The 25697-nt window shown below is 48.0% G+C and overlaps 1 protein-coding gene across 1 annotated transcript in view; it reads left to right on the top strand.

Annotated features, from left to right (window-relative positions):
- cacna2d1a (calcium channel, voltage-dependent, alpha 2/delta subunit 1a) overlaps positions 1–25697 on the top strand; it is a 90499-nt gene that overhangs the window by 5370 nt on the left and 59432 nt on the right. The window contains exons 2-3 of the mRNA XM_086146293.1: positions 13622–13703; positions 16875–16991. Coding sequence (XP_086002419.1) covers positions 13622–13703; positions 16875–16991 — 199 coding nt within the window. The remainder of the gene's footprint in view (positions 1–13621; positions 13704–16874; positions 16992–25697) is intronic.

The raw sequence follows: 25697 nt of genomic DNA, 5'->3' as shown, positions 1-25697 counted from the left end.
AAAAGTGGACCCTCGATGGCCTTTGATGGCTCGACCAGAGCCTCTTAATGGAGTCGTAGCGCCGCGGAAGACCCGTTAATGGCCGTGTTCTGACTCGGCCCGACGGCGTCGGGGGAACCGGTCCTCCGTGGAGCACCGACGGCGGGCAGCTCGTGTAGGCGTCTGGATTGACGTTAATTGGACATTTTGGCCGGCGGGGGGATTCTCTAATCCCTCTATTTATACACATTGCCTGAGACCGTGTGTTGTGAAGAGAAGAGCGATATATATATAGATGTATATGTGTGAAATGGTGCGACAGAGTTAAGTCAGAAACAGTTGTTTTTCAAAATAAGACAACGTCGAATGGAAAAAACTCATTCGTACCAAGAAATGTGTTTGCTGAGCGGTTTGGGACGGCTGCTCTGCAGGAAGTGTGCGTTTGCAGAAAGCGTGTTTTGTAAGTGAAAATATCTTGTATATTTTAAATTTATTTTCTGTCAGCGACCGCTAGGCTGAAACCTGGCGCGTCGGCTTGGAGACAAAGACCGACGACCTCGGGTGTTGTGATGGGTTTCCCTTTCCAGAAGGTCTGACCTGCTGCAACGCCAGCGACAAACACCTGCAGGTGTCACAACAGTTGTCGCGCCGCCTGCAGGAATGGGTTTGGACATCTTCGGGGGGAGAAGTTACGACGGGGGGTTGTGGGTTGGAGGTGCAGGATGGAGGACCAGGAGGACCAGGAGGACCAGGAGGAGCGTGGGGTCGTACCTGGACGGCGCGATCGGACACCCGGCCTTTGCGCCGCTGCAGAAGAATGAACTTCTCCAACTCGTCTTCCAAAAGGTCATTGACGGTTGGAGGAAGTTGATTTCTGTACCGCCGCCTCAGGAGGTGGAGCTGAAGACCGGCAGGGTCGCACCGATTGGTTGTTTTTGTGTGGTAACCATAGCAACGTCCATCGGCGCAGATGCCAGACATGTTGAAAACGTTAGCATGGGTGGTCTTCTTTCATGGGTCACCACAGCCAATCACCTGCCTCCATCTAACCCTTCTTCTACCTTCCCGTCTTCTTCCCCTCCGTCCATAAACCTCCTCTCTGGTCCTTCTCCAGACCTCCTCCAACCTCAGCATCCTTCCACGCAGATCTTCTCCATCCCTCCTCTGTCCATGTCCAAACCATGTAAGAGTGACTTTATCTCCAGAACATCTACCACATGGCGTCCCTCTGATGGACTCCTTCCTGATCTTCTCCGTCCTCTTCACTCCCCAAGAGGAACCTCCAGATCTTCTCCTCCGTGTCTCCAAACCGTAGCTGCTCCCACTTCCGTCTTTTCCCTTCATTCTTTGTTGTTTACATCTTGACCTCCTGCTTGCAAAGGTTCCTCTTCTCCACGCTGTCCATCGCTCCGGACGGTTGTCCCTCCCACGCCGTCCTCGTCTTTTGCTCGGCATCCGTGGAATCTTCTCCGTCATTCCACGACGACCTCCCGCGGCCATCTGGTCAGCTCCTCCCGAGGTCTGGTGCCCCAGCGGGGGCTCCTGATTGGCTGCAGAACGTGTTGCCGTCTCTTCGCTCTTCAGACGTAGACGGCGGGCGGAGGTGGTGGTGCTGCTGGTGGCGAAAGGAGAAGAAGCGGAGGTTGATGTGGTTGCACGTGCACGTGCACGGGTTCGAGGCGGCGAAATGCATTTCAGCGTCCGAGCAGAAGTGAAAGAAAACGGCAGGTGCAGAAATGATAAATACATGGACGGCGTTTGCACGGGATATTATGTCAATCATTAACAAAGTGATTTCCTGATGGATCTGTGCGTTACGTGCACGTGCGTTACGTGCACTGGAGTAGGAGGCAATATTTACAAGGAGAAATGTGAGTTAAAAGTTGGAAAGGACGTTAAGGTGCACGTTCTCTATCTTTATCCTCGTTGTTGTTTATTCTTTATCTATTTTGGGTTTATCCTCGTTGTCATTCCATTCTCATCCTGTTTATTTGCTTATTGTTGTTATTCTCTCACCTGTTCCTATTATTTGTCTCTTTATTTATATTTATATTCATATTTATTGATATGAGAGATGAGATGATCCCATGCTTGGGAAATTGTTTTGCAGCAGCAGCAAGAAATTCAAAGACAAGATAAGCTAAAAATACGCGTAAAAGAAAAAAATTAAATAAATTAACTGACGTGTAAAAGTATAATCAAAAAAAGTAAAAAAAAAAAAAATCTCTATATATTGTTGATATTGTCATTGTTGCGCTGCTGTGACAAAAATACCCTAAAAAACTAATTCAAATAAATAAATCTGACGTGTAAAAGTATAAACCAAAAAAAGTAAAAAAAAATCTGTCTATAGTGTTGATATTGTCATTGTTGCGCTGCTGTGACAAAAATACCCTAAAAAAATAACTAAAATAGATAAACTCTGACGTGTAAAAGTATAATCCAAAAAAAGTAATTAAAAAAATTTTTTTTTATATTATGTTGATATTGTCATTGTTGCGCTGCTGTGACAAAAATACCCTAAAAAAATTAAAATAAATAAACTCTGACGTGTAAAAGTATAATCCAAAAAAAGTAATTAAAAAAAAAATCTACATATTGTTGATATTGTCATTGTTGGGCTGCTGTGACGAAAATACCCTAAAAAAAAAAAATTAAAATAAATAAACTCTGACGAGTAAAAAGTATAATCCAAAAAATGTAATTAAAAATAAAAAACTCTATATATAGTTGATATTGTCATTGTTGCGCTGCTGTGACAAAAATACCCTAAAAAAATAACTAAAATAGATAAACTCTGACGTGTAAAAGTATAATCCAAAAAAGTAATAAAAAAAAAATCTCTATATATTGTTGATATTGTCATTGTTGCGCTGCGGTGACAAAAATACCCTAAAAAACTAATTCAAATAAATAAATCTGACGTGTAAAAGTATAAACCAAAAAAAGTTAAAAAAAAAATCTGTCTATAGTGTTGATATTGTCATTGTTGCGCTGCTGTGACAAAAATACCCTAAAAAAATAACTAAAATAGATAAACTCTGACTCTGACGTGTCAAAGTATAATCCAAAAAAAGTAATTAAATTTTTTTTTTTTTATATTATGTTGATATTGTCATTGTTGCGCTGCTGTGACAAAAATACCCTAAAAAAAAAATAAAATAAATAAACTCTGACGTGTAAAAGTATAATCCAAAAAAATTACTTAAAAAAAATCTCTACATATTGTTGATATTGTCATTGTTGGGCTGCTGTGACAAAAATACCCTAAAAAAAATAATTAAAATAAATAAACTCTGACGAGTAAAAAGTATAATCCAAAAAATGTAATTAAAAATAAAAAACTCTATATATAGTTGATATTATCATTGTTGCGCTGCTGTGACAAAAATACCCTAAAAAAATAATTAAAATAAATAAACTCTGACGTGTAAGAGTATAATCCAAAAAAAGTAATTAAAAAAAAATCTACGCATTGTCGATATTGTCATTGTTAGGCTGCTGTGACAGAAATGCCCTAAAAAACTAATTCAAATAAATACATCTGACGTGTAAAAGTATAATCCCAAAAAAGTAATTAAAACAAAATACTCTATAATTAGTTGATATTGTCATTGTTGCACGGCTGTGACAAAAATCCTCTAAAAACTAATTAAAATAAATAAACTCTGTATTATCCAAAAAATGTAATTAATATCAATATCCCCAATGGGGATCAATAAAGTATTATCTTAAACAATATGAACAGTAGCTGCCAAGGGTTTCTAAACGAGTGTAGTAGTGTGTGTGTGTGTGTGTGTGTGTGTGTGTGTGTGTGTGTGTGTGTGTGTGTGTGTGTGTGTGTGTGTGTGTGTGTGTGTGTGTGTGTGTGTGTGTGTGTGTGTGTGTGTGTGTGTGTGTGTGTGTGTGTGTTCTCTGCAGAGTAAAAGGCCTCTTGGCGTCCAAGCCGTCAGTGATATTGAATCAATTTCCGGATCTTCTGGGCATCGGAGCTTCAGGTGTGAGGCCTCCAACGTTCACAAAGCTCCAAGCTTCTGGTTGAAGAAGCTACCTGAGACAATAGGCTCCGCCCCTTTTTTGTTCACCTCCTGGATGGTGTCCACTCTCTCCGGCTCCTCTGGAGAACTTCAGCGTTTCATAAAATCCGAGATGAACGTCAAATTGTTGCTCCTCACCTCAGGCTACCGCTTTATGTTCTCCAGCCGCTGCAGATCTTCTATCTTCTTAATCTTTTAAACTTCTCCGTCTGGAAGGTGACCTCGGGATTAGAAAGGCGTCTTGTTCCTTTTGTGAACCTTCTCCGTTCCCTGTGCTGCTGTGAAGAAGCAGCAGTTAGCATTGTTTCAGGAGCGTTGAAGATGATCTGATGAAAGTGACTCCAGGAGAAAAGCCGACGGCGGCTCCGTCTCTCTGGAGCTTCTCAGGAACGCCGACGTTTCCTGGTGCATTGAGAAAGCAGAGGAACCTTCAGGTCCTAGAACCATCTCACCCCTCCTCCGAGGCAGGGTCCTTCTACGCTTCCATAGGACCTCGGAGGTGTTTGGTGGAGCGACAAAGAGGTTCAAGCTCTTCTGTCCTGCTCGTTCGTCCTCGAAGGGGTTTTCAGGAGGATCATCTCCATTTGGGGGTTCCTCTTCTTCTCCTCCTCCTTTTTCTTCTTCTTCTCCTCCTCCCTCTTCTCCTTCTCCTCCTCCTTCTTCTTCTTCTCCTCCTTTTTCTTCTTCTTCTTCCTCTTCTTCTTCTCCTCCTCCCTCTTCTTCTTCTTCTCCTGCTTCTTCTTCTTCTTTTTCTACTTCTTCTTCTCCTTCTACTTCTCCTTTTCCCTCTTCTCCTCCTCCTCCTTCTTCTTCTCGGGTGCTTTGAGCGTGGAGCTGAAGGTGCTCGTCACCACCTGGTCCTTCACTGCCTGCGTGGAAGCAGAGCTAGAAGCTTCCCCTGGAGGAGGCGACTTCCAGGAACCCGAGCCGGACCCTTTGTGTGGTGGAACGGTTCTTCTGCGCTGCTTCCAGAAGGTCCAATAACAAAAACCGGAGGTTGTTTCCAAGGCGCGGGGACTCCAGAGTGGAAATTCCTAGATTGGATATCGAACCCCCGGTTCCTACGTTGGCCTCAGAGCGCAGAGCGAGGATCGCGGCGACTTAGACGGCGCGCAGGCGTGATCGATAATATTTTTATCACCTGCTGCTGCCGAGGGGAACGTCCTCATCCACAGGAGCCCACGCGGGGGTTGTGGAAAGATTTAAGCGTCTCCTTTGCGAAGACGCCTCTTTATCCGTCCTCATTAGCCAAAGAATCGACGAAAACACCGGATGAAACAAGACTTTTAACACCCCGAGACGTGAGAAAGTGTTTTTGTCACAAAGCGAGGCTCGGCAGCCTCAAGCAGAAGAATGGCGTCCGGGGGGGATTCCTCCGACCGCGCGCCAGACGTTCTTTCCAGGAAGGGCGTAGACAGAAGTTTGCTGCAAAAAAAAAAGTACCGGAAAGAGACGCGCGGCGGAAACCTTGAAGTCGAATCTTCTTAGTTTCCCTCGGTGAACTCCCTTCGGGAGGCGGCTTTCAAAGTCAGATTAGGATCTCCCGCAGACCTTCTCGCAACAGCGAGCCTTTTTTTTTTTTTTTTCTAAATCCGAGCACCGAAGGTAGAAAGGTACGAGAATGTTAATCAAGGACAGGTTTGGAAAAGAAAGTACGATAAGCGTACGATCTGGGCGGAATTCGGGCGTCTCTTTGCATCGATGCGAGATGTCAGCTAGCATGTATGCTACATGCTACGTTCACAGAACATGTGAAACTCATGTCCTTTAAATGATGGAATATTTCCGTAATCGTCCGCGATCAGCGGATCTCCATCGTATTTGTGATGGAGGCGGTTCCGTCATTTCCAGACTGTTGAGCACACCTGAAGAGAAGTTGCACCGGCTAAAAAATATCTAAGTACGTCAACGTGTACATATATAGGCTGCACTTTCCATGTTGTAACATGAGATATTTACACAGAAACATTTTTTTTTACTTTTTAATCAATAACATACGTACTGGAAATGCTTTTTTTTCTGCCCAAAGAGTGTCTGTAACACGGCTGATGAAAAAGATGAAGAAAACAAGGAAATCTGTTCATAACCTTAGAACCAATTTGGACTCATTTTGTGCAGTTTAGTTCAGCTGTGTGTGTGTGTGTGTGTGTGTGTGTGTGTGTGTGTGTGTGTGTGCATGCATATACGAGTTTCTCCTGTTTATTTGAAACCCGACACCCCACATAGTTGTAAACAAATGTCTACAAATGAAACCAACCGCAGTGACGTTCATATTTTTACATATGTTGGATGCAGGTGTCCACATTGTAACATGAGATATTTACACAGAATTTTTTTTTTTTTTTTTTACTTTTAATTACATACATAGTGGTAACATCCACAAATATGTAGCGGAAATGCTTTCTCTCATCCATCCATGCATTTCCTGTCCTCACTTTGTCCTCCAGCTAATCGCTAGCTTCATCCTCCTGCGCGCTAAAACCGTTAAAGTCGGCTTCTGCGGTGTTGGAATCGATCGGCGTCTGAATTAATTTCGTAATTTCATTCATGATTTGTAATTTCATCGGTCCGATGCGACGAGGCTAAATGTTTTGGCGGCGTGAAGCTTGTTAGCCCCAAAAAATCCATAAATTAGCAGCATTGTTGTTTAAGTTGCTGTATTTAAAGCGTGGGGAAAAAAGTAGCGGCTTCTAGTCCTGCAGGGATGCTAGCTGGGTGGACTCCGGGGGGCGGAGCCTATCCCGGCCTCCGTGGTCACCCGGGTCGGAGCGCGAGGTCACGTTATTCACCCTCTCATTCGCACGTCATCCGGACTTATTGGATCATTCGCCGTCTGGTTCCGGCGTCTGGACCGAGGCCGCCCCCGCCCAGGCCCGCTCCACGTTCTGAGAGTTTAGTTGCGACGCTGATATACGGGAGGAAATGGAGCTCGCCGCCGTTTCCGATCGGCGCTCGATACGCAGCCACGCGGACGTCATAAAGTCCCGCATCAAATCAAACGCCGGCTTCGGCTCAGACGTGGATCGGCGGCGCCGCAGTAAATCTGTCCGAGCCGGACGGCCGGGAGAATTGCGACCGCCGGCTAAACAGCGCCGTCTTTATCTTTTTTTTTTTTTTTTTTTTTTTTAATTGGAGCCCGCAGTGGTTTCCGTTTCCTGTTTATTTTCTGATATTTTTTAATTCCCGTCATCTCGGGTTCTTTCCGGGGTGCAGGAAGCTCAGGCGTCAGCACCTTTTAATCTCCATTAAATCAAACATGGCGGCGTTTTTTATTCCCAAGTGCTATTTTTTCCATCTCCATCCGATTGGTTTTGTGGCTCCTCCCGGCCGGAGAACCTCCTCTTTCTAAAACAAGGGCTGTTTATCGACAAAAAAGCCTTTCCGAAAACATCTCTGCAAAAAGACAGACATAAAAATATTTGGAGAGTTGAAGATATTATCTCTATTTGACTGAGTTAGATGTTTTTTTTTTTTTTTTGTAGTTTTATTTTATTTTTTGCTTGCTAGTGAGGAAATAAGTGATATAATGTGTATCTTGTTATGAGGTTTTGTAAGAATATGTGTGACTCTGTTAAGGAACCTGTTCTAATAAATGTTCAAAAAAAAAAAAAAAAAGACAGACATTTTCCCAAATGATAAACAAGAGTTTCCACTTCCTCGTCCGTAGCGACGGTTGTAAAAATGCGCAAATCCTGAACCATCTGGTTCCACCTGAATCACAGTTTTCTGTTTCGAACAAACAAATAACCTCATCTATGCTGTTTATTAATACTTAAAATATCGATCCAGCGGTGTTTGTTAGCGCTACTTTTATTCATCTTTGTGGCTCCTCCGGGCCGGGGAACCTCCTTTTTCTAAAACGAAGCCTGTTTTTCAGATAATCCCGGGCTGAAAAAAAAAAAAAAAAAAAAAAAAAAAAAAAAAAGACAGACATTTTCCCAAATGATAAACAAGAGTTTCCACTTCCTCGTCCTCCCACGGACGTAGCGGCGGTTGTAAAAACGCGCTCTGCAAACACAAATGGCCTCCCTCGCAGAGGCGCAGGCCAACCCCGGGGGTTAATGTGATTAGATGTAAGACAGCGGCGCTCTCGCGCTGAGTCATGTTCTCTATTCTGGGATTCTGGTCGCCTCCCCGGATTCGACGCTGGGAGAGAAAGGAGAGGATGTTTGTTCACCTCGCTGCTTTCACCGTGGTCCTGGGAAATTACAAACCCGGTTAGCGGTTCTGGAATCGAGTCTGCGCAAAGTGACATCATGATAGAGGCGGCGGTTTGATTCGTCTTCACGCCCAGAAGGTCCCCGCTTGGATTCCCACTTCCTGTGTGGAGCCTCCATGTTCTCCACCGTGTCTACATGGGGTTCCTCCGGGTTCTCCGGGTTCCTCCCGCCGTCCAAACACCCGCAGGACGTGTGAACGAGAGGCCGAACGGTCGGACGTCGATGTCCGATGACGGCTAAGATAGGCTCCGCCCCCTTTGACCCAGTGTGCAGAATAGGTGGTGGAGATAATCAATGAGTGAATGCAATGAAATGAAAGCTGGGATGGACTCGAACCCTCCTGAGATCTTCTGAGATCCAGAAGTTTGATGAGAATGAATGAATGATTTGAATTGTAATTCTTTCAGTGTCCAAACTCACCGGGACGGGAAACACCTGTCTGGCACCTTTGGGGAAGATTAGAATCACCGTTCCTGCTAATTGAACACAGCAGTGTTCTCCTCCCTCCCGTGTGTGTGTGTGTGTGTGTGTGTGTGTTATATAATCACCCCCTGTCATTACACTAAGAGGTTGTGTGAAGGCGTTGCACCTGTCCTGGTGACCTTTCGACCTGCGGCCCTCGTTTGCCCCCTGAAAGACCTGCGGCTCCGGTTACATGTACACCGTTAAACACACACACACACACACACACAGGTGTGTGTGATGAGGCTCGTGCATGTCGGCCACATCGTGCACGTCTGCCGCCTGGAGAGGCGTTTACGGAAAAAGCGCACGCTACATTCGAGCATCTTGAGCAAAGAAACGATGTCTTTGCTGCAGAACCACAGAAACAAAGGCAGTGTGAGGACACGAGTCGTTTTGGACGGAGATCCAAAGAGAGCGCAGCCTCTCCGAAACCAACCGGCGTTTGCCTTTTATCGCCAGAGGGGTCGGACAGGGTAACCATGGCGACCTTTCAGAGACCCTCCTCAGACAAAGTCTTCTCGCCTCGATGGGGATTCTCAAATATTTAACATTTAAAGTCCCAACGTAATCTTATTCCTATTGTTCTTCTCTGTGACTCTTGTCGACATTCGGGCAGATTTATTGATCACGAGGATTTGCCGATCTCTAGATTTCTGGGCATCACGTCCAAGTCCAAAGTTGGGATCTCCAGGAGGTCCTGCAGGAGTCGGTGAACATGTGAGACCTTCACAGATGTGAAAAGATCACATCTTACGGGGGCGTCCAACCTTGGTTTCCCTGCATGGAGATGTTCCTCCTCCTCTGCATCCTCAGATGTTATGCTGACAAGCAGCAAGTTGTTGTGCTGAATGGGCTTGCAGTGTGTGTGTGTGTGTGTGTGTGTGTGTGTGTGTGTGTTGCTTGGAGAACACTGGATGATCTCACTCGAGCTGGAATCTGAGCAGGTCGCCATGAGGCTCGTGTCCGTCAGTTCAGAGTCGCCGGGTTCTAGTTTGGGTTTTGGACCTCCAGACAGATGGATCTGCAGGTGTGTGTGTGTGTGTGTGTGTGTGTGTGTGTCGATCTATCTTGGGACAGTCTCAGACCATTAGATCATTGGAGGGGTGGGTGTGAACTTGTGTTTGACGGGGCTCCGCCTCCTTTGCGGCCTTACACTCTTGAACCGCCGGCTTCTTCCAGCGCTCCACCGTGTGTGTGTGAGTGTGTGAGTGTGACAGAATGATAGGCGATGGTGTTGTTCTTCCACGTTCCTCCCCGAGTTTCTACCATCTTTTAAGGTTTTAAACCTCCAAAGTTTTCAGTTTCACAATCCCCGGCAGTGGAGGAAGTCCCACTCTGGTGCCGTCAGTGACCGCATGCATTGGACTGATAAGAGGGAGATGTTTATTTGCGGAAGTGGCCTCGCAGCGCTGGAGCTGCTCAGGCTTTCAAACAAGAAGCTCACCTTGTTGTTTGTCCGGAAGTTTCCCCGGAGTTGTCGGGAAGTAATCAGAGACGTGCCAGGCGGTGGCATCCAGACCGCCGTGCACGCCGGCGTGCGCTCGTTGAGGGAAATCCAGATTGAAAGCCGAGGACTCGCCTTGAATAGAAAATGACGCGAATTGCAATTTGGCAATTTGCTAAGATAAAGTCTCCGCCCAGTGAAACCGGCAGCTCAACTTCAGCAGACCCAGTGTAGTGCGCACACACACACACACACACACACACACACATCCATTTGACACCTGTTGGAATAATCTAACCCCCTTTCGTGAGGTCAACTGATCCCATGAGCGGATTGACTTCAACCCTCCCTCGCTCCGGGGGGTCTTATCTGTATCCTGGAGCCGACGGCGACGCTGTTTCAGCAGAAGCAACAACGGACGCCTTTCGTCTCGGGCCTTCCGGAAAGATCTTCTCCAGCCAGAACGGGGGACAGGATGTATTTGAATCGTCCCGTACAAAATAAGTCAACAAAGATGGAGGTCATCCATTGCCCAGTCCATGGGGTTCATATCTACCGGCCTTCCGTGTCGGGCAAAATTCAGCCGGTTCTCGATACGCGATTAGCCGAAAGGTTTTCCCTAATTTTGTACCTTCATCTCTTGGACATCAAATGAATTCCAAATGATCACGCCATCATTTTTGGGGGTATGGCTGTACCCTGTGCTGGGCGCTGACTTGTATGCCCGTCCAGCACCAGGGCTCGCACCTCGCGCAGCTGTCTCACAGGGCTAAATATATCGCGCTGCTGCTACGCTGCACATTGCCAGCATGAGCCAACCCCGCTCATGTTACACTGTTATTTCTTTTTTAAATAATATAACATCGACGGGGTTCGTGTGTCAAAAGGCCCCTCATCAGCGTAGAAGACGAAGAGGTTCCACTCGCCGGCCAATTTCCTTTATGGATTGAGTCATGTATTTTTTATTGCTCGCTTTAAAAAGAAAAAAAAAACAGGGCTTATGAACACATTGGCGGGTTTTAAAAGGTTTCAAGCGATGCTGCAACATGAACTTTATTCATCTTCATCCCAGAAAACATTTTTTAATTTGAAAGTAGAAGCTATCATGTGTTATAAAGATGCGCTATATATACATGTTCACCATACAAGGAGTAAAGAAACGTTGACCCGATACACACCGACGCCACAAGCTTTGGTAGAAAAAGGCTGTAATTCACGTTATTAATCGTGGCCCCTCCGACTCGGGAACGGCAAAATGTCGGACCGACGTTGTTCCGTCCCGTTGCGGCTTCACGGCGCCGCGCTCGGCTGTCTGACGGCGTCAAACCACACCAGTTCCAGAGGAATTAAAAGTTGATGATTGCAATTTAAATCATTCAATATGCATAAGCGCACTGCGGCATGTTAGCACGTGGATCAGAAGTGGTTATATTTAGACCCCTCATACATATCACCCCTTCCTGCAGAGCTCGCTGTTGTAATTTTAGCATCGGATGCTAAGATAAAACCACATTTCCCCTTTTAGCCTGTGGAATGGCATCTCCGTTGACGCATGCCGTAAATAAAGAACGCGGTCTCGTCCGGAGCGTTCAGAAACAAACACCGCTGGATCGATATTTTAAGTATTTAATAAACAGCATAGATGAGGTTATTTGTTTGTTCGAAACAGAAAACTGTGATTCAGGTGGAACCAGATGGTTCAGGATTTGCGCATTTTTACAACCGTCGCTACGTCCGTGGGAGGACGAGGAAGTGAAAACTCTCGTTTATCATTTCGGAAAATGTCTTTCTTTTTGCCGAGATGTTTTTGGAAAGGCTTTTTTGTCGATAGACAGCCCTTGTTTTAGAAAGAGGAGGTTCTCCGGCCGGGAGGAGCCACAAAACCAATCGGATGGAGATGGAAAAAATAGCACTTGGGAATAAAAACCGCCGCCAGGTTTGATTTAATGGAGATTAAAAGGTGCTGACGCCTGAGCTTCCTGCACCCCGGAAAGAACCCGAGATGATCGGAATTAAAAAATATTTGAAATAAATATAAATACGACGCTGTTTAGTCGGCGGTCGCAATTCTCCGGGCCGTCCGGCTCGGACAGATTTACTGCGGCGCCGCCGATCCACGTCCGAGCCGAAGCCGGCGTTTGATTTGATGCGGGACTTTATGACGTCCGCGTGGCTGCGTATCGAGCGCTGATCGGAAACGGCGGCGAGCTCCATTTCCTCCCGTATATCAGCGTCGCAACTAAACTCTCAGAACGTGGAGCGGGCCTGGGCGGGGGCGGCCTCGGTCCAGACGCCGGAACCAGACGGCGAATGATCCAATAAGTCCGGATGACGTGCGAATGAGAGGGTGAATAACGTGACCTCGCGCTCCGACCCGGGTGACCACGGAGGCCGGGATAGGCTCCGCCCCCCGGAGTCCACCCAGCTAGCATCCCTGCAGGACTAGAAGCCGCTACTTTTTTCCCCACGCTTTAAATACAGCAACTTAAACAACAATGCTGCTAATTTATGGATTTTTTGGGGCTAACAAGCTTCACGCCGCCAAAACATTTAGCCTCGTCGCATCGGACCGATGAAATTACAAATCATGAATGAAATTACGAAATTAATTCAGACGCCGATCGATTCCAACACCGCAGAAGCCGACTTTAACGGTTTTAGCGCGCAGGAGGATGAAGCTAGCGATTAGCTGGAGGACAAAGTGAGGACAGGAAATGCATGGATGGATGAGAGAAAGCATTTCCGCTACATATTTGTGGATGTTACCGCTATGTATGTAATTAAAAGTAAAAAAAAAAAAAATATTTCTGTGTAAATATCTCATGTTACAATGTGGACACCTGCATCCAACATATGTAAAAATATGAACGTCACTGCGGTTGGTTTCATTTGTAGACATTTGTTTACAACTATGTGGGGTGTCGGGTGTCAAATAAACAGGAGAAACTCGTATATGCACACACACACACACACACACACACACAGCTGACCTAAACTGCACAAAATGAGTCCAAATTGGTTCTAAGGTTATGAACAGATTTTGAGCAGATCAGACGTGCCGTTAATCCCCGACATCAGCATACAAGCGATAATAACCGAGACGTGGAAACGCCTCAACTCCGTTCTCAAACGGAGTCGAGAAATCCGATGTGTTCTGCTTTTACTCCGACGTCTCGTTGTAACACGTAACCCAAACATTCAGACGGGTTTTTTCAGCCCCGCGCGCCGTCTGTCCGCTTTCTCCGGAGAATACATTAACCAGCATCTCACCCCCAAGGAGGTGACACTCATGTTGACATCTATGAATAGCAGAGATGAACGCGTGTTCGCTCAGCCTCACATTATTTCATGCCTCTGTCGCATATATATATATATATATATACATATACATCAATGAACAAGTGATTTGACAATCTGAGCTGCGGCTAGAAGAGGATAATGAATAATCAATCGTGCATCTTTCTCGCTCTTTGCAGGATAAAGGACTGGGTGGATCAGATGCAGAAGGAACTGATCACTTTAACAGACACGGCGAGCGGCATGCAGAATTTAATCCAGGTAAGCGCACACACACACACACACACACACACACACACACACACACTTGTGGACATTCCCTGTTTTTTTTTTTTCTCCAGTAATAAATATCTCAGAGGGAAACCGGTGCAACAGGAAATGTAGAGGATGGAGATTATTGATTTCATTCATTCTCATGCTGGAGCCTCCCCCAGCCGTGATTGGACGAGAGTCGGGGTTCACCCTGGATCCATCCTAGGGGCGCATGTAGAGGCATTCACCTGATTGATAGATCCGAGCGCTAATCCAAGGGCCGCTGATCACAGGACCGCTACGACGACAAGATGAAGGACTCGGTTATGACCTGAGCTGATCTTCGGCGCCGTGAAAGCAGATCTCTGGGAATCTGTGGGCGCCGTCAGACTCCCGTCTTAACCGACCTTCGCGGGGACGTCAACACATCGGCGGTTTATATATAGCGGCTTCTCATTAACCAAAAAGCTGCAGCGCTCCGGCTCGGATATGTCACTCTCCCCAATCCAGGTATAAAAATAGCGTTCTCCACCACAGACAAAACAATACACGTCATCATCTGGGCTTATAATGAGTCGATTAAACGCCACGTGAAGCTGGGGTTTTGGGGAGCGCCCTCGGTTACCCCTCTGGAAGCGGGCTGCTCTTCAACCCCAGACGCTCCTTCCTTCGGCTCGCGCTTTTAAAAATGGCGCCGTTTCCCACGGCGGGTTTGCGGGGCGGCCGACGACTTTGTCCGTCCTGTTCGGGCAGAGGGAGGAGGTACCACGAGTCTGAAATTGGGCGTTTTTTCTCCATTGCTACTGCTCTTGTATTAAAGCGATGCCCGGAGGACGAAGACAAATACGTGCACACGCCTCGGCTCTCTGGCCAGAACGCCGGACGGTGAAATCCCCCCCGGGCTGCTAAATAATTGGCTGTTTGGCATTTGTGTTTCCTTATTCCTTTTCGCCGAGGCCTGTTCCACGGCAAGAGCAAAAACAGCCACGTTACGTAACCCGACATCGCAATTCAGTCATCGGACATGTGGTCTCCTCTTCCTCCTCCTCCTCCTCCTCCTCCCGAGGTCCGATTCAGGGCGCTAGGTGGTGCATCGCGGCAGGAGAGCTCCTGATCTGAAGCTCCTGATCAGCATGTGTTCCTCTGGATATGGACTTGGATAGCTCACACAGATCGACACCTTCTCTCACGTAGCAAACTTCAGAAAGGCACCGGAGTTCGATAAAGACTTCGTTGTTCGGCCCATGACTTCTGGACCTTCTGGCTTTGAGTTGCGCCCACAAAATCCCAAACCGTGGCCTCGGGCTACACCTTCGGATTCGACGGGAACAACATCAGTGAGCGCTTTGACATCCTGAAGCTGCGAGAACAGCCTCCGTCCTTTTAGAAGCGGATAATATTCTTTAATTACATCTGAAGATGTCTCCTGCGAAGCCTGGAGGCTGCGGAAGGCGCTCCCCCACGGGGACCTCCTGACCTTCACCGTGGAGGTTAAATCATGACTAATAAGAAGCCAGAGATGTGAGCACTCGCTCTGTGACTGCTCAGCACAGTTGGCGCTGACAAACATTATCTATTGTTGGAGTTTTACCAGGACTGTATTTTTCAGGGAAGACTTGGATGCAGATATCGACCTGCATTTTAACCTTTTGCAAATAGTCAAATGTAGGACGCACAGACAGAATAAACAACTTACATTATTTCCGTCTGATCGTGATGTTTGCAGACGACATTGTGATGTGTAGTGAGAGCAGAGAGCAGGTAGAGGAACATCTAGAGAGGTGGAGGTATGCTCTGGAAAGGAGAGGAATGAAGGTTAGTCGCGGCAAGATAGAATATATGTGTGTGAATGAGAGGAACCAGGTGGAACGCTGAGGCTACAAGGAGTGGAGATCAAGAAGCTGGAGGACTTGAAGTACTTTGGGTCAACAGGTCAGAGCGCAGGAGAGTGTGGAAAAGAGGTGAAGATACGGGTTCAAGTGGGTTGGAATGGGTGGAGAAAAGTGTCAGGGTTAGAAGAGACAGAAGAACATCAGCTAGAAGGCAAGGAAAGGTGGACAAGACAGTGTCGAGATGATCGACAAACACTGACAATGACCAGAAGACAGGAGGCAGAGCTGGAGGTCGCAGAGATGAAGATGTGGAGGTTCTCTTTGGGAGTGACCAGGACGGAGAGGATCAGGAATGAGTCCATCAGGGGGACGACAAATGTTAGATGTTTTGGAGAGAAGGTCAGAGAAGCCAGACTGAGATGGTTGGGTCATGGACTGAGGAGGGAGAGCGGATAGGTTGGTAGACGGTTGCTGGAATTGGAGGTCCAGAGGAAGACCAAAGAGAAGATAAATAAAACCTTAAAGGCTGGTCCGTGAAAATATTGTCTGACCTTAAACGGGTCCGTGGTGCAAAAAAAGTTGGGGATTGTTGATAAAGACCGTATAAGGAGGTCAGATGTTGATGTTAGACGAACCAAACTCCAGACACCTGAGGGTTTTAGTCCGCGTTAAGGCTGGAATCAGATGTTTTAATCCATGTTTGGTGGAATGTCACGTTTCAGTCGATGAACGGATGAATCTGATGTCTTCGCCAGTACATCAATACATGGTTGACTCATGTTTTGGTGGCTGAATCTTGTGTATTGATTGGTTGAACGTTGGTAGGGCGTCCAATCGGAGGGTTGGCGGCGTTTCTACTCCCGGTTCCTCCTGTCCGCAAGTGTCCTTGGGCGAGACTCAGAACCCCGAGGTTCTCCCGAAGGTCTTCTTGGCTCATTGCGTGGCAGATCTGCAACCACTGAATGCAATATTTGCACTTTGAACCCTCGAGATGTCAAATCGCTCCATAAGTGGAGACCATTTCCCTTGTCATCACCTTACGGCCGAATCATGTCCTTCTGTTTTGCTTCCATGGGACTTCGGATGGAAATTAGCCCTCTTTATAATCTGGTCACAACCTTGTTTGCTGAATGAAAATTAGAAAAACATCTCATCAAACACTTAAAAATGTCCATGTATCATCGGGTTTTTCAGACCGCGTACACCCTCCTGCAAAGGCGTCCAGCTTTTAAATGTCCGGCTAAAGGTTTCCATCGTTCAGGGTCCTTTTCCATATGACTTGATCTGATGCGAACGGACGCCGTGTTGTTTCCGCCCCTAACCAAAGCTGTCCCCGTGATTCCCCCAGATATACCATCAGCACAGGAGTCATTTCACCGTGGAGTCCAACAACGCGAGGCAACTGGTGGCCACGGCTGCAGGACACATGGAGAGGCTGCTGGCGAGCCGCTCCAAAGCCCTGAGGGTGAGTCCGACCCCCGACCAACGCCTGTGACGTTCAATCCGATTGATCGCGCGATTCATTTAGATTAATCGTGTAAGCATCCGTTCATTATTGGTTGTTTTGCGGACAAAAATACCCCCGACTACACATGAATATATGAACAAACTTCCCAGTGCTGCTGAGACAGACTCATTTGTTGACATTTTCAGAGGCCCTCCTATTCCCAGAGGGTTCGGCCTGCAGAGGAACCCTGACTAATGCCTGCTCCGTGCTGACGTGGCGCTGTAAACAGGAAGTGTCTGAACTCCTCTCTGAGCGGCGTGACACCTACTTCCTGTCACTCCAGCGTCCCATCTTGGGTTTCTATTGGCTAAAGAGGCCGTAAATAACTCAGGAACCGTAGCTTCTGCTGTGGTGATGAAGTATGTCGGATAGGATGATGATTCTGCACCATGTATGTCAAAATCTCTTAAATCCAGCTGTGACTTTAGAAGATACAACTATGGTGGGCCAAAAGTGCACATCCCACCGAGTTGAAGAGTTTCGGAACAACTAGTCAATACTCATGAACTCTTAGGAGCTGCTGAGTGGTGCGGAAATATACACAAAACATCAAAATCACTGGAGTTTGGAGTCGACCATCTTGGATGAGGTGGATCTGCCACCAGATAGCATTGGAGCTACAAGCTAGTGAGTGGAATTCTGGGAGTTTGAGTCATCGTGTGCCGCACGCACGTAACGTTTTGAATCCAGCGGATCGCGCTAATCGATCAATGTAGATGAACGGGTTAATTTGATAGCCGTACTGTATATTTCTGCTTTATTGTGCTGTTGATGCTTAGCTTGAGACGGGTGTTGGCGGGGAGGGAAACGCTAACTCTCGCGCGTCAGATCATCCCCAACGGTAAAACACACGGAAGCGATCTGCCGCTCCTCGTTCCGCGTCGGAAACAGATGCCGGAAAGCAGCCGCCGCCGCTTCGGGCCTCGAGCTGATCCGATACGAGCGGACGTCCTCCGGCTAGGTGACTTAATCCGAAGTTACGGCGCAGGGTAGCTCCGCGTCACATGATCGTAGCATTCGGCGCTGTTGTATTACCTCTTGCTCTTTTGGTATCGGCAAAAATGAGCAAAAATCCCTTCTTCCGGGAGTGATGTGTGTTCTTTCTGTCCTCTGAGAGCTCCTCTCAGATCTCCAAGCCCGCTGGATTCATGGTTCGCCGGTTTGGACGGCACACGAGGAACGTGCTGTGAATGCGGCGCCCGGCAGATACTTCATTCGGCACGCGGCGTGTTTTCTGACAGTGTTTACCACAAGCGGCCCGACGCCGTGTTGTTGATTTCTGCCTGGCAGACCTTGGAGGACCTTTGTGAGGCGGTACGCTTCTGTGCTTCTGCTGTTCGAGTCAAACGTACTTTGGATCACAAAAGTACGAGCGTCGGAAAGACAGACGGAAAGATCTTTTTCTGTCACCTTTCTCGATTTATTTTCTTGTGTATTTTGAAACGTATTAATCGAAAGCCACCTTTTTAGCTCGTTCCGTTTCTTTGTCTTTTTGTTTCGTATCATCCGCCCGTTTTCCAGGGACTCGTTTGCCGATCAGTCGGTCGCCAATTTTCTCGATATAAATCATTAACGGTGGTCCGACGGTGGTCGAGCCCCGCTGACGGGCACGTGGTCGGCGAGCCGAGCGCGCCGGTTTGATCCGAGCGGGCTGTAACTGCTGCCAGACCCAAACGCAGCACAGCTGCCGGCTAACCGAATTAGGATCTCAAGGCGCTGCCGGCGTCGATCAATTCCGGCGCCAGAGAGACCGCGATATTCAATTAAAGCCCGACAGACCGTTTCCATAGCTACACCCCCATCGATCGCTCCGTCCGCCGTCCGGCAGAACGTTTTGTTTTCTCTTCCAGCCCAATGATTGCCCGGGGATGGGGAACAATTAGTTTTGGGTGTTGGCGGCGTGGCGTTGAGATGTTAAACCGCAGACGTAGCGCCACGCTCTCCGCCGCCGCCATCCGCTCGTATTCTCGCTAGCGTGAGCTCAAATCAGTTTTTTTATTTCGTTTTAGTTAAGGCTAGGTAAACAGAGGCGGGGAGAAACGTCTCTTTGAGCCTCCGTAAAACGCCCTGGAGCCGAGCCAGCCCGCTGATCAATTTACAGCGGGGACCATAAATGGCCGCGGGCCCACTTAACCCAATCAGGAATGGGAATGGATGGAGTGATCGGATGACTGCAGCATATGTAATGTCCTTTCCCCAACCTGCGCTAATTTAATAATGCCCTGCGCTGGTTTGCCGCCGTCGTGCCCTCCCGCCGCCCCCCTCCTCGCTCCTCTTTCAGCCGGGGCGACCGCGAGCGGCGTGAAATGGTCAGGTAAAAGAGCAGCCCGCGGTTGAGATTGTACGCCGAGTGTCGTAGGACGGTCCGTGGGCGCGCCGCGTAGAAACGTAGAAAAGACATCCATTAGCGTCCTCCGTCTTTGCGCTCGGCTCGACACGAAGCCCCTCTCTTGTTCGGCGGACGGCGAAGCTTGGCTCTTTAGAGCCGGTGACTCACCGAATCAAATGAAAGAGTGAACAAAAAGATGTGTAAAAATGTGTTTTTACGTAGCTGGCGTCGCGGCGGTCAGCGCTAACGCCTCACAGCGAGAAGGTCCCCGCTTGGATTCTGTGTGGAGTCTCCATGTTCTCCCTGTGGGGTTCCTCAGGGTTCTCCAGGTTCTTCCCAAAGTCCAAAAACATCCAGGAGGTTCTTAGGAAACCCGTAAGTGCGCTGAGAGGGTGAATGGTGGCGTCCCTATATCCATGTAGCTGTTAGCGCTGCTGTGTTAGCGCTAATTGATCATGACTTCCTGTCCCGCTCTGTTACCGTCACATTAGCATCTGTCCTTCTGTTTCACCTTCTGGTGGAGGCAGAAGGCCGCCCACGTCCAGCCGGGATCCGCATGTCGTTCCTGCGCCGGCGAAAAGCGGTGATTTCTCGCTCTCGGTGGGAAGGTCGGGTTCATCGAGATCATCTGAAAGCAGACCTGGGTAATTTTAGGCCCGCAGGCCACATCCGGCCCGTTTTACTTCTCTATCATGCTTTTATTAACATTTTCTTTGAATGTTTTCAACCATTATTGAATTTAGAAACTCCTTTTTTTTCTCCCATTTGTTTCATTTTGTATGGAAGATTACATACAAAATAACGGCAGTACATTTATATGACCATTAACAATTGAAATAATAAGTTGAAATAAAATGCCAAAAAAATGTAAATCTCTTTAATTTAGTTGAATTTACACGATACCTATCTTGCCCGTGCATAAAAATGAAATAAGAGATGTGGCCCAACCAAAATGTCAAAATGCCAAAATAATTGCCCACCCCTTAAAGACCTGCTCCACGTGGAACGAGTCACCAGATCACCAAGTTACGATTTGGCGCGGCGTAAATAAAATCCGACTGGATTTGACCGCTTGCTTAAACCGACCCCGGGTTTCTTTCCCGTACGCGTCGCTCTCGCCTCGCCTTTTTCAAGGAAATCTCCGTGACGACGCAGAATTCGAAGAGGGCTGGAAGAACAGATGGTGCCACCGTAAACGCCGAGGTTAAAGGGTGGAACGTTCCTTTGGGTTCCGTAGATATTTTAAGATATCAAGCTCTTAAAAAGACACAATTTGTGTGCACGTCGGCGCCCTTTGGCGTGGCGGGCCGGGCTGCTCGCTGCTTGAAGTAAGCGGAACAGACACTGCCTCACTAACTGGTGGCATTTGTCTTTACACCAGGGCGGCTTGTCTCCTCCGGCGAGGCGCCGCAACTCGCCAGCGATCGTCGCCGTGCACAATCCCATCGGAATGACGGCCGCTGTCATTATCTTAATCAGGAGACGGCTCCGATTTGCCGTCCGACATCCGCCCGTCCCGTCGCCTCCGTCCGGTCCCCGCTTTTGAGGCCGGCGCTCCCCGTGACACGCAACATCTCCGCTGGAGGCGGCCGTGGACGCCCCCGAATGAAGACGGATTCTTAATTGCAGTGGAAATGAGACGCGGCAGCTGCCAGGGCCGTCTTTGTGAAATGCGGTGCGCCGGTATGCTAGGCAGATCCGTCAGAGGGAAATAGATACGTCCAAGTGTTCCACCGCTCCGCAGCGTTTGGTGGAAATCTGGTTTTGAAATAACATCGAAGCGGCACACGGAGCTCTGCACGGCTTTTTCCGCGATACCTACTGGGTGCTTCTCCGACGTTTCTCCGACGGGCTTGCAGGAACCGTCTGCCGAGATCTGAACGAAACGTTCGTCCGCACGTCTCGACAATTCAGGGCTTCTACTGAACCTCAGACCAGATGGTAGGAACAGGAGGAGCGATGAGAATGGGATGGTGACGGAGGGGTTCCAGGGTCGGGGAGGGGCAGGAAGTGGTGATCTATTTGTGCTAACATAGCAGCGCTAAAGGCTACATGGAAAAAGTCAAATATAAAAATAAGAACAACTTTATTTATCCCGATGGGGGATACAAGAATGAATGATCGTAGAAAATTGTATAAACAGTAAAAGAAAAAGGGGGGGGGGTAAGAAATACAAATAAACTATAAAGTGTCTTAAGGTCTTTAAGTACCAGGTGAAAGATAAGGAGTGCACAAGAGTGAAATATTGCACAGCTGTTATGAAATGAAATATTGCACAGTTATGAATGTATATACAGATAAATTATTCGGTTAAGGGTCTCCAGTGGACCTCATGCATGTGTTTGAATTGCGTGAGGAACCCGGAGAACCCCGAGGAACCCCACGCAGACCTGGAGACTCCAGTCAGGAAGGTGGGAGTCCAACCCGGGACCTTCTGGCCGAGGCGTTGGATACAGATGTCGACATAGATGTGACCCTCCAGGTTCGTCGAAAGCCGAGGAGAAAGCGTCTAATGTCTCCGCCGTTCGAGAACGTTGCTTTCAGACACGAATGAATAGAAGTTTATTCATCCCAAAGGAGATTCTTGTGCCCGACGGCTCCAACATTCCGTATATTCACTCGTAGATGATATTGATTTTCTTGCTGTCAGGTTTGCTTCTTGCAGAAAGGGGAGGAGTTGTACAGTTTGATGGCCACAGGTAGGAAAGACCTTCTGCGGTGCTACCCGGCGGTCTCGGTCAACGGCTGAAGGCGGTCTGGTAGGACTTCAGTCCGGCATGCCGCCTTCAGTCTACCGCCCGGCGTAGAAGTCTGAGGAGGTTCTCAGTCATCCAGGTCGTGGTGAATTTTTGTCGAAATCCTCTTGCTTTGGCAACACTTCACTTGAAGAGGGGGTGAAAAGTGAAGAAATTCAAGTCCAGTTGCCTCCAGTGTTGAAGATGATGCCGGAGACCTCCTTGTGATCAAACCTCTGCAGCATGGCTCTGCAGAGTCTCCTGAGAAAGAAGGGGATGCTCTTACCTTCCTTGTATTCGGTATGCTCGCACAGAGAGCAGCTTTTCCCCGCAAATACGTGCGATCCAGTTCTGACATCCGGTTCAAACGTCAAACGTCTAATTCTGTCAGTCGGTATTTGTATTCTCCGTTCCAGGAGGCTGCATCGTTCACCTCCTCGTGCACGGTGACGCTAGCTGCCAGCCTTTCTCAACCCGCTCACTTTTGGGTTCTTTATCTCGCTCGAGGTAACTGACATACTCGTCAGGAGATCCTCGGATCAAACCGGTGACCCTCGGCTTGCTGGCATCGCTCTTCTCATCTCCAACCATCTCAAGATGTTAGCCTCCATTGTGCTGCCTGGCGATTAACACGAGATTAAAACAGATCTTCAATCCATCACAGAATAAAGCCTGATGGAGACTCGTGGTGAGTGGGATGAAGATGTGGAGGTTCTCTTTGGGAGCGACCAGGACGGAGAGGATCGGGAATGAGTCCCTCAGAGGGACGACACATGGTAGATGTTTTGGGGAGAAGGTCTGAGATGGTCGGGTCATAGACAGAGGAGGGAGAGTGAAGATAATGGTGGATGGATGCTGGAGTTGGAGGTCTAGAGGAAGACCAGAGAGAAGATGGATGGACGTGGTGAGAGAGGAGGATCTAGGAAATAGGGTTAGATTGAGAATGTGGATTGTCTGTGGAGACCCTGAAGAAGAAGAAGAAGAAGAAGAAGAAGAAGAAGAAGAAGAAGAAGAAGAAGAAGAAGAAGAAGAAGAAGAAGAAGAAGAAGAAGAAGAAGAAGAAGAAGAAGAAGAAGAAGAAGAAGAAGAAGAAGAAGAAGAAGAAGAAGAAGAAGAAGAAGAAGAAGAAGAAGAAGAAGAAGACTAGGTTGCGCAGCGGTTAGCGGTGAACATGCAGGAGGTTGACTGGAGAGAGGAACAAGACTTGTATGTCTCTCCGTGTGTCCCGGTGATGGACCAATCACAGTTGGGGTCAAATCAAAGATGGCTGAATGAGTTCTAAAGCTCGCTAAGCGTGCTGATCTGGTGAAGGTGATGGTTTTTGTGGCGCTCTGGATGCTCAGGCTACTTGTCCAGATAATCTCCCTTTAAGTTACTCCCTGCAAGTTTTTGTATTTCCTTTCATCACATTCATTCCACCCCTCTCACGTTCCCTCAAAGCTAAGCTAATTTGGCTTCCCGCATTCATGCCGTCTCTTCTGTTTTTATTTCATAAAGTTGAAAAAAGTCAATCCTATGTGGGATTCTTGAAACGTGCGCTGCCAAGTCTGTTCTTGCCCTTCTGAGAATGTTGATGAGCCCATTTGATCATAAATTGGATGCCAGGAAATTTGCAATTAGCCTAAGGAGATGCTCCAATACACAGAAGTCGGTGTGTGTGTGTGTGTGTGTGTGTGCAAATCCAAAAACTGAGGCAGTTTCATGTATTCTGTATTTTCCCTCCCTCATTCGGCGTCATGAAATGTGCTAATTCCCCGATTCCTCTGTGAGCGTCTGAATCCTCTCGCGCTCGTATTCCAGGGTGGATTCGGTGAAGTGATCCGAGCGCTGGAGGCGTTCCGGTCTGCGGAATACAAGTTTGCTTCTGGAGTTACGAGAGTTGCTTGTCGTGTTTGCAGATAGCGTCCGTCTCTGCCCTCAGATGCCTCCTCAAATTAAGATTGCTTATCATAAAAGAAAGCACACTGGTTATGTTGAAGGGCATGTTTATGATGTAATCCCATTTGCTGACCCGCCGCTCTTTCATGTCTCTGAACGGCTCGGCGCCGCGACGTGCTCCGACTGTCGACTCGTCGGCCCGAATCGCTCCGCCGTCAGGATTATTTCACAAACCACGAGTTGGCTTTGGCGCAGACTCATCACCTGGGCAGGGGCTTGAAGAGGCTAAAGATTGTTCTCAAACACACAAGCAGGTTATGGTCTTCGCTTCCACTAATACTTCTGCGTGACGCCATCGTTTTCAAGTGTTGGGGATTTTGTTTAGTCAAAACAAAGGGCCTCACTGGAAGTTACCCTCTTGCGGTACGCTAGCTGAAGATTTTTACTTTCAGCCAAACCTCCAGGAGTCTTATTGCTGCACAACGGCGGGTGGACTTTGGCTTTTGGGTCTCAGAGGGTGAAACTCTTTTATTCTCTGAGCCCTGATAAGCATACAAGGGAACCAAGAACAGGAAGATGATGTAGCGGAAGGGGTCTGGATCTTCACTGGGGAATCCTGGACTGGAAGGACGTGGGCAATGTAGCTGTAGAGGTTCAGGATCTTCCAGGATCCCTTGGGATCAGAAGGGACGGTGTGGCTCGGGCGGTTTGAGCGGTCGTCCTTGGAACCAAACATTCCGGGTTCGATCCCCGCGCTCCTCCTAGCCTGTTGTTGTTGAGCAAGACATCGAACCTCTATCTCCTCCCCTGGTGCTGCTCAGTAGCTACTTTCTGCTCATGGTGCATCTATGATGGCTTCAAAGTTAGCTGATGTTGTGCTGTATGTAGGACTGAATGTGACAGTACAGGTCCTTCTGCTTCTTCTTCTTCTACAAAACACTGGCGGGTCAGGGATTGGACGGACAACACTTCTCGTCTCAGAGGGTGAAACTCTTTTATTCACTGAGCCCTGATAAGCATACAAGGGAACCAAGAACAGGAAAGACGTGGGTGATGTAGCTGAAGGGGGTCGGGATCTTCCAGGATCCTGTGGGATAGGAAGGGGCAGTGTGGGGCGGGAGGTAGAGCGATCGTCTCAAGAAGCAAACATTCCTGGACAGTTCATCGATTCCCGGCTCCTCCTAGTGTGTCAAAGTGTTGTTGAGCAAGAGACTGAAGCCCTAACTTCCCCCCCAGAGCTGGTGGACAGCAGGCCTTCTGCTCCCGGTTCATCCATGATTAATTGCAGAGAACAAATTAATAACGGATAAATGATGTCGTACAAGTGGGACCGGGTATATCTCCCTGTCTGGGATAGGACGGGGATCCAGTCCCTAACACCCCCAGGGACCGGAAGGGCACGGGCAAAGTAACGCAGGGGATGTCTGGAGCTTCAAGGGTCTTCTGGGATAGTGATAGGGCAAGGAGTAGATGGACATTGATGATGTGGAAGAAGATCTCTTTTGTACCACAAGTGGGACCGGATGTTGAGGGAGTACGTATCACCAGGGGGCCGTGGGCTACAAGGCAACTGTGTACAAGTAGCCTCAGGATCTTCCAGGATATGGAGTAAGTAGACCAGGGACTAGGTGGACCTTTGCAACAGACTACAAGTTGGGTCAGGATCTTTGGGGATAGGATGAAGGTAGCGCTGGTAGGTTCGGGACAGGAAGGAGGTTGCTA

This window comes from Fistularia commersonii, chromosome 5 (genome assembly GCF_037954325.1).
Source record: "Fistularia commersonii isolate RoL2024-O1a breed Wild chromosome 5, RoL_Fcom_v1.0, whole genome shotgun sequence".
Lineage (NCBI taxonomy): Eukaryota > Metazoa > Chordata > Actinopteri > Syngnathiformes > Fistulariidae > Fistularia > Fistularia commersonii.
This window is presented reverse-complemented; position numbering and strand designations above follow the sequence as displayed.